At 43.7% G+C, this 11,332-nt stretch overlaps 2 protein-coding genes across 2 annotated transcripts; both read left to right on the plus strand.

Annotated features, from left to right (window-relative positions):
- The first annotated feature begins 6,427 nt into the window (after nucleotides 1-6,427).
- LOC129617564 (uncharacterized) lies at nucleotides 6,428-9,578 on the plus strand. Its single transcript, XM_055532737.1, has 6 exons — nucleotides 6,428-6,553; nucleotides 6,672-6,793; nucleotides 6,953-7,064; nucleotides 7,209-7,424; nucleotides 7,562-7,800; nucleotides 9,401-9,578. The coding sequence occupies exons 1-6, from the start codon at nucleotides 6,428-6,430 to the stop codon at nucleotides 9,576-9,578; spliced, it is 993 nt and encodes a 330-aa protein (XP_055388712.1).
- Nucleotides 9,578-10,156, plus strand: LOC129617565 (uncharacterized; the record flags this gene model as incomplete). The annotated part of the gene is made up of 2 exons (XM_055532738.1): nucleotides 9,578-10,058; nucleotides 10,101-10,156. Coding segments are annotated over exons 1-2 (537 nt in total), but the record flags the coding sequence as incomplete, so codon positions are not given.
- Nucleotides 10,157-11,332: the final 1,176 nt, after the last annotated feature.

Consider the following 11,332-nt stretch of genomic DNA (forward strand, 5'->3'; position numbering starts at 1 on the left):
CACATCATTTGATGCTTTTTTCGTCTTCAGAGGCGCATGCGGAGACGCGTTCGAACTTTGGCTTCTGCTTTGTGAATCTTGCGATATTCGACTCTTCCGAGGAATTCGGGCCACGTTGTCAACAGATGGCTCATTGGGACACACTGCTGTCTGGGTATTGGGACACACCGCTGTCTGCGTATTCAGAGGTTCATCAGGACTCTTCGATTTTTGGGCTTCACTCTCGCAGGATTGATTACACGTTGATTTTGAACGCCGAAAAGATCCTTGCCTCTGCTGATTCTGTTGACTTGTCTGAGAAACGCCTTGACCTCGACGGGAAGAAGCCTTCGAGGAGACACGTTGATCCTCTTGAGTCTTCTTGGAAGTTGCAGAAACTGTACGGGTTGAGACGTTTAACGTTGTGGATTCGTTTTTGTGACAAGAAGAAGAGGACTTAACAACTTGTTCTCCCAAGTGTCTTCCACTTTTGTGACCAGAAGAGGACGATGATTCCGACATTCCACGAGATCGATGAAAACGACGTCGTCGACCGGAGGAAACAACTTCTGGCTCATCATCATTCTCATCTGACGGTGAGTTCGAACAGTTCATCTTGAAATTCTGAGGATTTTGTTGACAATTTGCTGGAACAATGAACCAGCTTTAGACATCCAAATGTTGATTGAAGCCTCCTAAAAAGGATTATGTCTCAATTGGATTCATGTTCGATTGTTTGCACCTTGATCCCACAAATACTTCCTTTTCACACCCGTGCTCCTCCAGGTACGAGAATCTGTTATCAGGTTCAAGGTGTCAAACGCAAAAGAAGACAAGAGAAGAAAATGAAGACCACATTGAATTTTTTTGCCAATCGAGTTACGCACCAACTCCAAGAAGTTTGAGATGAAAACCATCGCCATGCTCTTCGCGAAATTGTTATCAAGAATCTTCCATTTTGCGATACACAGATTTGTGCAGCTAACAAACAAATAATGGATGTAACTCATTGTATTCTGTCGTACCTGACAAAGAAAGTCGACGTAACTGGGTTCGGATCCCAACTTGTCCTCAATGAGATGCCATGTAAACAATGACTCTTCAAGAGACCTGGGGAGAACTAAAATAATAGGCTGCCATGGGTGTCCCAATCCTTTAACTTTGCGAATCTGATTGATTGCCTTATTGATATTATCTGAAAAACAATTGACGGAGATGATCACTACGAGCGTGTCTTATGACGGAGTAAGACAGGTGTGGCGAGAGATTGATGACCCCAGAACACACGGAGGATCAAAATGATGATCACTACGGATCATTGTCGTGTGTCTACTAGAGTGATCTTATACTTGAACAGGATATTGGGACACGTTACAGACATTCACTCTTATTGACACTCACTTCCTAGAGTTCCTTGCAGCTGTTCACAATTGAACGAGGAAGCCGAAGATACATTCAACTCTGATGTCCCAAACACGTCCTGCAATACGCTAGGAGAAACTTCACTCCCGACATAAAGCATAAACGAGAGCCCATTGTCAAGCAGATACAACCCATCTGTTGTAATTTTTTCTCCACCGTCGCTGCTATGGAAGGCAAATACACTTCATTGTCCAATCCCGTATCTGCTCCAATCTGCCAAAAAACACCGTATCAAGAACTAGAAACACCACCGCATCAAGAACTAGATTCGAACAAGACGCGATGATTGGACACGCGCTCAGTCACCGTATCAAGAAGTAGAACTTTTTTTAAACGTAACCGAACGATAACAGTGATACAATGACTTGTTGTGAGTTCTGCGTCCTCTTACCCTCTGAAGTTTTTCGCCCTTGATCTGAGTGTAGCTTCTGTGCAGAATATACAACCGAGGATAAACACTCAGAATAAGTTGGTGTAGTGGCATCGTGATCAAACGCGTTAGCAGGAAATCCTTCTCATCCCCAAATAATTCCGTCGCGCCTCTTAATGCGGGATTTTGAACAATCCAGAAATGTAGACGGGAAGTGCCTTCAGAGCGTCAGGGAGGATCAATTGACCGGCAGACGTCGTAGCAGCACACTAAGAGAAAAAAGAAAGACGAATGAGACATGGATCTCTGATTTCATGAACCTGGATATTTTTTATTTTATTTTCTTAAATCTGAACGATGACGATGCATCGACGACAATATCCCATACATTAAGACGGTAGGCAAACAGAATCTCAACAAGCTCCTTCACGACCTCCTCTCGATATTTTGATCCAGGAGTCGAGATGATCATATTGACAGTTTTTCTGAAGATGATGTCCCAAAGTAAAACAGAAGCACAACAAGCGAAACAATATTGATCAGCAACATTGTGCCTTAATGCAAGAATTTATAGAATTATATGAATGGGTTCTTCTCACCTAACAAAATACGCCAACACGGATTCCACTTCACTGTATCTCTGAATGTTGTACTTAATGAGTTTGTGACAGCAACCGCTATTGTTGCAACTCTTATCCGTCGAACTCCCGACATTGTCGTATGCAGTACAGCGAACTGTACATACGCTGCACGGCATTCCTCTGGCACCCTAACGCATCCCACAGCATAAGGAATAGAGAGTGCATGGGATGAAAAACTTACTCTCCATCATGCTTCAGCTCGAACATCAGAGAATGGTCCGCATCAATTCGGGGCAAACGTATTTGACTTGGATCAGGAAATTCAGTTCGAGTGTCCTTCACTCCCATCGAAGCAGAAACGAAAGTTTTGGATATGGCGAATCCTCTTGAAGATCGAATTTTGAAAATGCAATCGTACCCTTGTGGAAGTTGCAACTGCCGCGACAAGTCCATACAGAGACGTTGATAACTCCTGCAATAAAAACAATAATCTACACGACAATTTCAGACACAGAACCCTCTAATAGCTAAAGAAGCTGTTTTCTAACGAACGCCTCTCACCGATTAAGATCAAAATTTCCATAATAATTGCAGAGTCCTCCAGTTCTTCTTGACGCGTATCCAAGCGTTGAGACTCCAATATGGCGACTCGGCTGAGCTGCGATGAATGTGTCGACGGCCACACCACTGTTGATACAATCCGCAACGAGCTCGCTATAGAATGTTGACTGAAAAAAAAAATATCTTTTGATGATGAATATCTCTTGATGATGAATATCATTTGATGACATCATTTCGATATTATCTTTTCATGACGTCAATCTCTTACAAGATTTTGAACAGGCAGCAACGGATTATTTATGCGGTCTTTGTGGGCCGTCGCACTCGCCAAATCCATCTTTTGCACGGCACCAACACCTGAATCAGGGAGCAACACGCATTCATCTGTCTATTCATGCGGTTGTCCCACCGATATCAGGGGAACTTCCGTAAAAAATTTTAACGGCCCCTCCACCCCTGCTCCCTAATAACTTTGCTGCTGCACGCAACGCAGCATTTCCGCAAGATTGAGTTCTCGGAAGGGTTGAAGCCGCGTCTGCATGCAGCAAGCGTGGAAGTTCATCAAGAAGTTCTTCGAGCTCCTCTTTTGCCTCTGTGACGTTTGTAAACAGCAAATTTGCATGGGCAGGGAAGAAGGGATCCTGAATGTCTGTTACCACGAGAATCTAAAAGGACAGAAAAGATCTCCCTATCGGTCCAGCAATCCGTCATCGGAAACATGCCGAGACATAGAGAGATAAAGACACAAAGCATTCCATTCCCTAACACGCCCATTGGTGCCAGACGGCTTGCAACATCGACATTACATGCGATCGTTGTGTCACGCCATGACACAGTCTCAGCAGCTTGAATTTCACGGCATTTCGGTGCATAAATGATCTCGCCTCCCAATTCGAGAAACCCAATTGAAATGCTAAATGCTCATTTATCATCAAACACACCTGCTGATGACTTGATTCATCTCTCTCCTGCTTTCTTCTAATTGGATAAAATTTGATCACTTGGTCAAAAGTCAAAATAGACACTTTTGTCGCTGGATTTGTTATAAATCCCAACGCAAATTTGACGGCACCAATAGCAGCCGACGTCAATCCTACAACGGCATCAACAGAAAAAATGGAACGCGATCATTACGGATTGATTCTCGATGACTGCTATCTGGTATAATCATTGATAGCCATGCATTAAAAAAATACAAATCGGCTTCTTGGAATGTTAAATTTTCAACAAGTCTCTTACCGCTTTGCTGTGCTGAAGCACTTGAATCTATTGCAAAGCAGAACGCGGGAGGAGGAAGGCACAGTTCTCCGGGATAGAACGCATTCTTCACTGCAGGCCGTTCCACAGATGCTGAACCATTGACTTGAAGAAACGCTGATGGGGCTGCCCAGTCCACGACTCCATTGATAATTTCAAGACGGTCGAAGGGACGAAGTGCCGGATCGTCGAAGTTCTCACTGTAATCAGAATTACGCAAACGAGTGTATTCGGAGAGCGCGTATTGATAATGTTTGGAAATCTGGAAAGAAGTAAACAAGACAATGAAGATTAGAACAAACTGCATAAAGTGATCGCGTCAAAAGATAAACACTGCCACTTGAACACACTGAACAACGATCAGGTCCGCGTACGATGAAAGTATATCCACAAAAATTACAAGTTGCAGTCAGCTCGTCTGGAAACGTCATGAAGGGTGAGATGTAGGAATGGCAACGCGAGCATCGTAGAGGGCCTTCCGTTTCCGACTCCTCCGACACGACAGCTGATCCGCGATTTAAATTCACCTAAACATAATGAAACTGAATTCAGGAGTGTTTGAATTGCAAACATACAGTGGGAATAGGATCCTCAAAATCTCCAAGAACAGGAAAGCCACAGCAACTGCAAGGGAAACAATCAAGTAATCAAGCAAAGCAATTAGTGGAGAAAATATTCTTTTTAACAATCAAACAAAGCAAGTGTGCAGAGTGAAAAAAAAGGCTTGCAGCATTCAATCAAATGTGGAAATATCAAGGGAAGCAATGAGAGGGTGGAGAAAATATTCCTTTTAATAATTTAGTCTTTACGTATCATGGTGTTTTGGCGTACCTAGCGGGACGGCAGCGCTCTTGAGGGTTTGAGCAAGCGTTGGCAGCTGATTGAGCGATATTCTCAGGAATCTACAAGAAGCGCTTCCCCTATCGATAATCGTGTAAACGCCGTAGGGTGGGGGTGGGATCGTGTATTTGTCTGTTTCGAAACGTTTTCCTCCAAGCTGTTGAATCGGATCTGTAGGAAGGATTGGCCTTGGAACGAAAGATGGATCTATACGACTGTTTGTATTTTTTGTCAAAGTGTCAACTTTGATTTGAGGAGGTGCAGCTGGACGCTGGGGCTCGTCAATCTCCTCCTCCCGCGGTGGAGTTTGCTGTTGTGAATAACCTCCATTCACTGTCGGTTGCTGTGGGGTCCCATTGGTGACAACGGTAGGTGGAGTCGCCTGCAGGTGGGATCCCACTTGAGTGGTTGGAAGTTGACCACCTGGCTTCCACTTTTGGGAAGCGACGGCGGCATCTGGAGCCCGATTTGAAGAAGCACTAAAGCGACGATCTGTTTGGAATTGTTGTTGCGGTGGGGAAGCACTGGGGGGGAGTGTGGGTAAATGCCCCGAGGGGGGCTGAAACGTTTGTTGTCTTGAAGCTGGTTGAAACTGTTGCTGGCCCAAGGCTGATTGCGCCGTTGGGTATCCCCACATTTGATTGTAATGGTTGTCCCAAGTTTGATTGCAATGGTTGCTGTCCCAAAGATTGAGGCTGTTGTCCCAAAGGTTGAGGCTGCATTGGAGGGCTTCGGTGACTGTATTTGGGAGAAGCTTGATTTGAAAGTTGATGTCTATACTGGGGGCGCGTGTGGTTGAACTGAAGCAGGGTATTGGGGGAGCGGATTGTTGTAGCGGCTGTTGGAATGCATTCGAGGGGTAAGCATGCTGTTGTGGATACTGTGCTTGGGGGAAATAAGACTGTTGTGGAGGGTGCTCAAGGGGGTAGTCTGACTGCGCGTTGGGAGGGTATCCCGCTGGTACTTGCTGAGCAGGAATCATGGGGGCAGTGGGAAGGCTGAAACAAATGCTGCCTGCAATTGGAAGTCAACAAGAGGGACGGCCACCGAGACTCACTGAAGGATTTCTATGGAGGAATGATGAAGTAAGGGCAAGGAACAAGACCCGTCAAAATTGTAACAAAAATGATCTTTGATTGAGACACCAGGCTTCACTATGTGGGTTCAGCCAGAAGATCAAGGAGGAGTTGGCGCAGGTAAAAATTCCCAGGACCAGAATTTTTATAGGACGGGACTTGATTGAGAGGATTCGATGTAATGTCGGATGATTCAGCTTCAAAGATTCAAAGCGTGCAGAAAATGGGCATTTAGAGGTCCATCTCAGATAACAGAATCGCCAAATTGAAAAAAAGCTGGCCAAATTGAAAAAAAGCTCGCCAAATTGAAAAAGAGCTTATAGGGCTCATTTGATTATAAGATGCCTCGCGCCGAGGTTGGCACCCCGAAATGGGTTGCGAATAAGATGAAGTCAAAAGGGCTCCAAAGACTGCGATGGTACTGCCAGATGTGCGAAAAGCAGTGTAGAGATGAAAATGGTTTCAAAGTAAGACGAAAGTTGCGGGGGAGCTCGTAGTTGAAATTGTGCAATCTCAGAGTGCACTTGTTGGCATTTTGGTATTCATCTGGTGTTACTTGTTCTTACAATGTCTCTCTCTTTTTAGTGCCATTGTATGTCCGAGGCCCATCAAAGGCAAATGCAGGTCTTTTCTCAACGAGCTGGGAAATACATGGATGAATTTTCAAAAGATTTTGAGGGTGAATTCATGAAGCTGATGAGAACCAGGTATGAGAGGGGGTGGAGTAGTCCGGGGGGTTTGAATTTACGGATTTGAGTTATTCGATAGGGTTACAGCAGCTGTAGATCGCTATAGGCTGGAATACTCAGCTATTCATAGTGCATATTTGTTGGATATTGACTCTTCTCGTCTTGATTTGCTTGTAGATATTGTCGTACCAAAGTCTTGGCAAACACGGTCTATCAAGATGTCATCTCTGACAAACAGCATGTTCATATGAATGCGACGATCTGGTCAACCTTATCGGAGTTTGTTCTTGTAAGATTATTTGTTATTATTGAATGGCAACGTAAGATTACGATTATTTATTATTATTGAATGGCAACGTCTTATTGAATGGCAACCAGGAGATTCATCTTCCTTCTGAGTTTTGTCTATTTCCTTTTATTTTTGTTTTTGTAGTATTTGGAACGCACTGGCAAAGTCCATCTCGAAAAGTCAGAGCGAGGCTTTGTTCTTGAATATATTGACAAGGAAAAGCTTCGAAAGGAGAGAGATGCTGATGCTAAACGCAAAGCTGAATTAACAGCCGAACAAAGAAGGGAACGTCAATTCAATCGCCAAGTCGAAGCAGCGTGGCAGGAAAAGAGGAAAATAGAAGGTGAAAATCCTCCAGAGGTACGTCTTGGCTTGGACTCTACGTTACAAAATGACCACAGTTGTGCACAGTCATGTTGTTATGTGTTGATTTAGCAACATTCATTTTTGTCTTAAATTGTATAAAAATTTGTTAAACTTATGTGTTTATCAAACAGGAAGAGCGGTTACCTTTCGTACGAGATGATGAATCAAAGCCCATCGAATTCAGTCTTCCCTCTCAAGTGATACCATCGACCGATGATAACAAAAAAATCAATTTTAGGAAATTAGACAAAACTGACGACTCCCCTGTCATCATCAAGCACACCAACAAATCCCTTAGCAGCGGGGACTTACTTCGGCTGCGCCAACCGAGAGAATGGGAAAGAATGAGCAATCGAATGGGAAGCGCAAGGTACTCCACTCTCACTGCACTTTCATCTTACACCTTGTTTTTTTCAGTTAACTGTTTTGGAAAAGTTAATGTTAGAAGACCGAGAAAAGAAAAAGCAACGAAGATAGCGAGTTCAGTCAAAATAAAGGTTGTCGTCTGTCTTGTATTTCAGTGAGAGAGAGTCAAGAGTGTTCCCCCCGATCTGTTAGACTTCAGCTAGACCCCAACTATGCTGTAAGACGGTTGCTCCAATATCCTGAGCAGCGTTGTGGTACTCCAAAACAAACACAAAGCACTGTTGCATTTGACATGCGTTCTTCTTATCGAAAATGCTTTCGTGATCAGCTTGTCTACAAATACTCGTCGTTCCAGCTTGGTGGTGAAAGTAGAACGACCTGATCTTGTTTTTTGATGCTTTCTGATTCAATCGGTTTTGCTGGCGGCTTTCGTTTGCTCAGTCGTTGCCGATAGCTGAAAATGAGCGCCCCAATGAAGAAGAGACCCAAGATCGTTAGGAAGCATTGCGCAAGCCAAAGGCATAAAATCCCCAGCACAGTCCGCATATCCGTTGGGTAGAAGAGCCAGACTGCTTGAACTGCAAACAGCCCAAGGAAAGTCAAACCGCCAACGATAAGAAGCAGGAAGGAGAAAAGAAGAAGACTGGAAAGTTTGCAGACCGTGCCGATGAGACCAATGATGTTTGAAATCATAATGAAAATATTAAGATTGAACATAACTGCTAGCAATGTCGTCGTCAGAGTATAATTAACGGATCGCGCGAATAAGAATTCTATCTCTGTCGGACTAGAAGGGAGCAACACCAAGACGAGGCTGTTGACGGAGATTCCTAGAAGCATAATGAGTGCCAGTCCAGCTCTCAGTGGAAGGCAACAACACCGATTGAACGACCTGTACCATCGCAAAAACTGAGAACTCATAATATTGCACGCGACGTATGAGGACACTACAATGTAAGATGGATCGCACGGAAATGGACGCCACCGCAAAAAAAGCAAACCTCTCTATGAAGATAAAGTAAAAGTCTAGAAGCAAATTCGTGGAGTCTCGCCGTTTCCACATTTATTAGATTTGATAAACCACTCAATAAATAGATAAAGTCCATTCTGATGGGAAAACACGCTTGAAGGCACTGAATTGCTCTGATAGAGACAATTGTTGTTGAGACTGTCAATTGTACTCTCCACAGTCTCAACTTCTACTCATGATGTAATCATCTCAACTTAGACTCATGATATTGGCATCTCAACTCATATTATCAAATCCATATGATAGTTGGAATGCTATTGGACCATCATTATGAATGTGATAATTGATAAATGATCATTGATAAATGAATGATGGTTGATGAATGTGATGATTGATTGATGATACTGTACACCACCAGATTTCGATTGGAGTGCCCACTTCTTCTTGACCTGCTCTTAGTGCGATTAGCCAGGAGACTCTGAGCTGTTAGAAGGAGGAATTGCAGAGCGAAAGGAAAACACTTCCTCTCCCTGTGCTGCAACATATTCTGATTGTTTATTTGCAGTGTGGTATAATTCATCAGTCCATTCCATACATCTACACTCAAGCACTGATCATGTTTATCTGAACATAGTTATTCATCATTGATCGTATTCAATGTACTAAGAGAACAAGAAAGACTGCCACTATTCCGACTCTCAACAAACAGCAAGGAAGTCTCTCATGCCACAAATTCAGCACATGCAGAAGTAGCAGCGCATCAGTCCTGTTTCAGTTCAGCGGATGGGAAAGAAAAGCAAGAAACCAGCTGATGAGACGCTTGGGGGTAGAGGAAGAAAATCATAACAATTTTGAGGATGATGACGATGATGAAGAAAAAAGAGCTCGAGAAAAGAAAGAGCGCAAAGAGAAACGGAGAAAGGAAAAGGAAGCTAGAAAACTTGCGGAGAAGGATTCCAATCTAAAGAAAGAGGAAGAAAAAGACTGCAGGGATGAAAAAGGCTCCAGGAAACGGAAGCGGGAAGAAGGAAGTCCAACAGAAGGCTCAGCCGGTATGAAGGCGCGCAGAAACAGCGATTTGAGTGCACTGATGGAGATCGTGAATTCGTTGGTTCCGCCAAGTTTAGAAAGTCCAGAAAGAAGCACAAATAAGAAGGCAAAAGTTAAAGATGAGGCCACACCAAGCACTACACCAAGCACTACACCAAGCACTACACCAAGCACTACTCCAAGCAGTCAGGCAGTCACTCCCACAGCAGCTGCAAATAGTGACGAGGGACAATTTATCGCAGGTGTGTCTGTCACTCTTTGATCTTAATGCATCATTCATTCAGAGCGTAAAGAATGGGTATGGGATTTGAGCTCTGATCTTCGCCTTCGTGTTGGGACAGTAAGTGAAAAAACCAAATGAGCTAGCTGATTTTATGAATATTTCGTCTTCAGCTTCACAAAAAACCCTTCGTTGATGTCCGACAATTGTGGCAAGGGAATCCCACGAAGAAAGGCGTCTTCCTTCCCCCACATGTATTTGAGCGAATTCAGAAGTGGCCAAAATTACAAGAAGCCCTCCAAAAAACGCAGTAGATATTGAGACATTGAATAGATCTATTGGACCAATGTCCCAATTGGGTCCACTTTTCTGATTTCACTCCTGAATTTTGTGGATTTTCATCTACTTCTCAATCTGTGCCTTTTTGATTCAAGCATAATCGCTTTCATGTCGTGAAACAGTCACTGGCAATTGTTCGTAGCTTGGGTTTTTGTTGATGTAGGAGTAACGCAGAGCCCGATAGTCCCACTTGGCTCCTTCCGAAATCGTTCTGCAGAAACAAAGGATTGGAAAGACAAAATGGAATTCCTGGAAAGACAATGAATTTGAATCCAGCTGTTGATATGCTTCACGAGAACGTTTTCATGCATTCATAAGTGACCAAACCTACGAGTTCCGTCGTGCTTCTCCCGCAGGCGGACAAAATCCGCTGTATTCGCGTGGGCCTTTGTATGCATTTAACATCCCGTCCATTTTAACCAAGTGCTCTTGAAATCCTGCACCAGCGATCTTCCACGCGCAAAATATTCTCCAGTGCGACTTCGAACATGCAAGCAGACACCGTGGCGAGCAGTAGCCTCCAGTCTGCCACTGAACTGACTGGCGATGTGCCCATATTCGACGAACTCCTTCAAGGGCGGCCATTGCAATGCAAAGCATCCCTCTTCCCCCATTTCGCCAATCTATTGGGTAACGCGCCTTCAGACTTGCTGGAAGCTGAAAACCACACATTCATTTTCCATAGAGCAGAAATGGTCGTACCGTCAGCGTTGGATAAACAGGATCATATTTCGGCTTTCCATGTTTATAATTTCCTGATTGGAAAAGACAAGTTTATAATTTCCTAATTGGAAAACACAATAAAGTAGCAATCACAGAAATCGATAGAACGGATTCCCTAAGATCTTCAATAACAACTACTTTGCAATTGTTCAATTTGCAATTGTTCATTTTGTGTTTCTCTGGTCTGAATTGGAAGGATGCTAAGGTATCTCTAGGTTAAGTAAGATAACTCAG

This window comes from Condylostylus longicornis, unplaced genomic scaffold (genome assembly GCF_029603195.1).
Source record: "Condylostylus longicornis isolate FDR11 unplaced genomic scaffold, ASM2960319v2 ptg000563l, whole genome shotgun sequence".
NCBI lineage: Eukaryota > Metazoa > Arthropoda > Insecta > Diptera > Dolichopodidae > Condylostylus > Condylostylus longicornis.

Coding starts and splice junctions, on each gene's coding strand:
- LOC129617564 (XM_055532737.1), top strand. CDS start 6,428: ATGCCTCGCGCCGAGGTTGGCACCCCGAAATGGGTTGCGAATAAGATG. Junction 6,554..6,671: donor GAGATGAAAATGGTTTCAAA/GTAAGACGAAAG, acceptor CTCTCTTTTTAG/TGCCATTGTATGTCCGAGGC. Junction 7,065..7,208: donor CCTTATCGGAGTTTGTTCTT/GTAAGATTATTT, acceptor TTGTTTTTGTAG/TATTTGGAACGCACTGGCAA.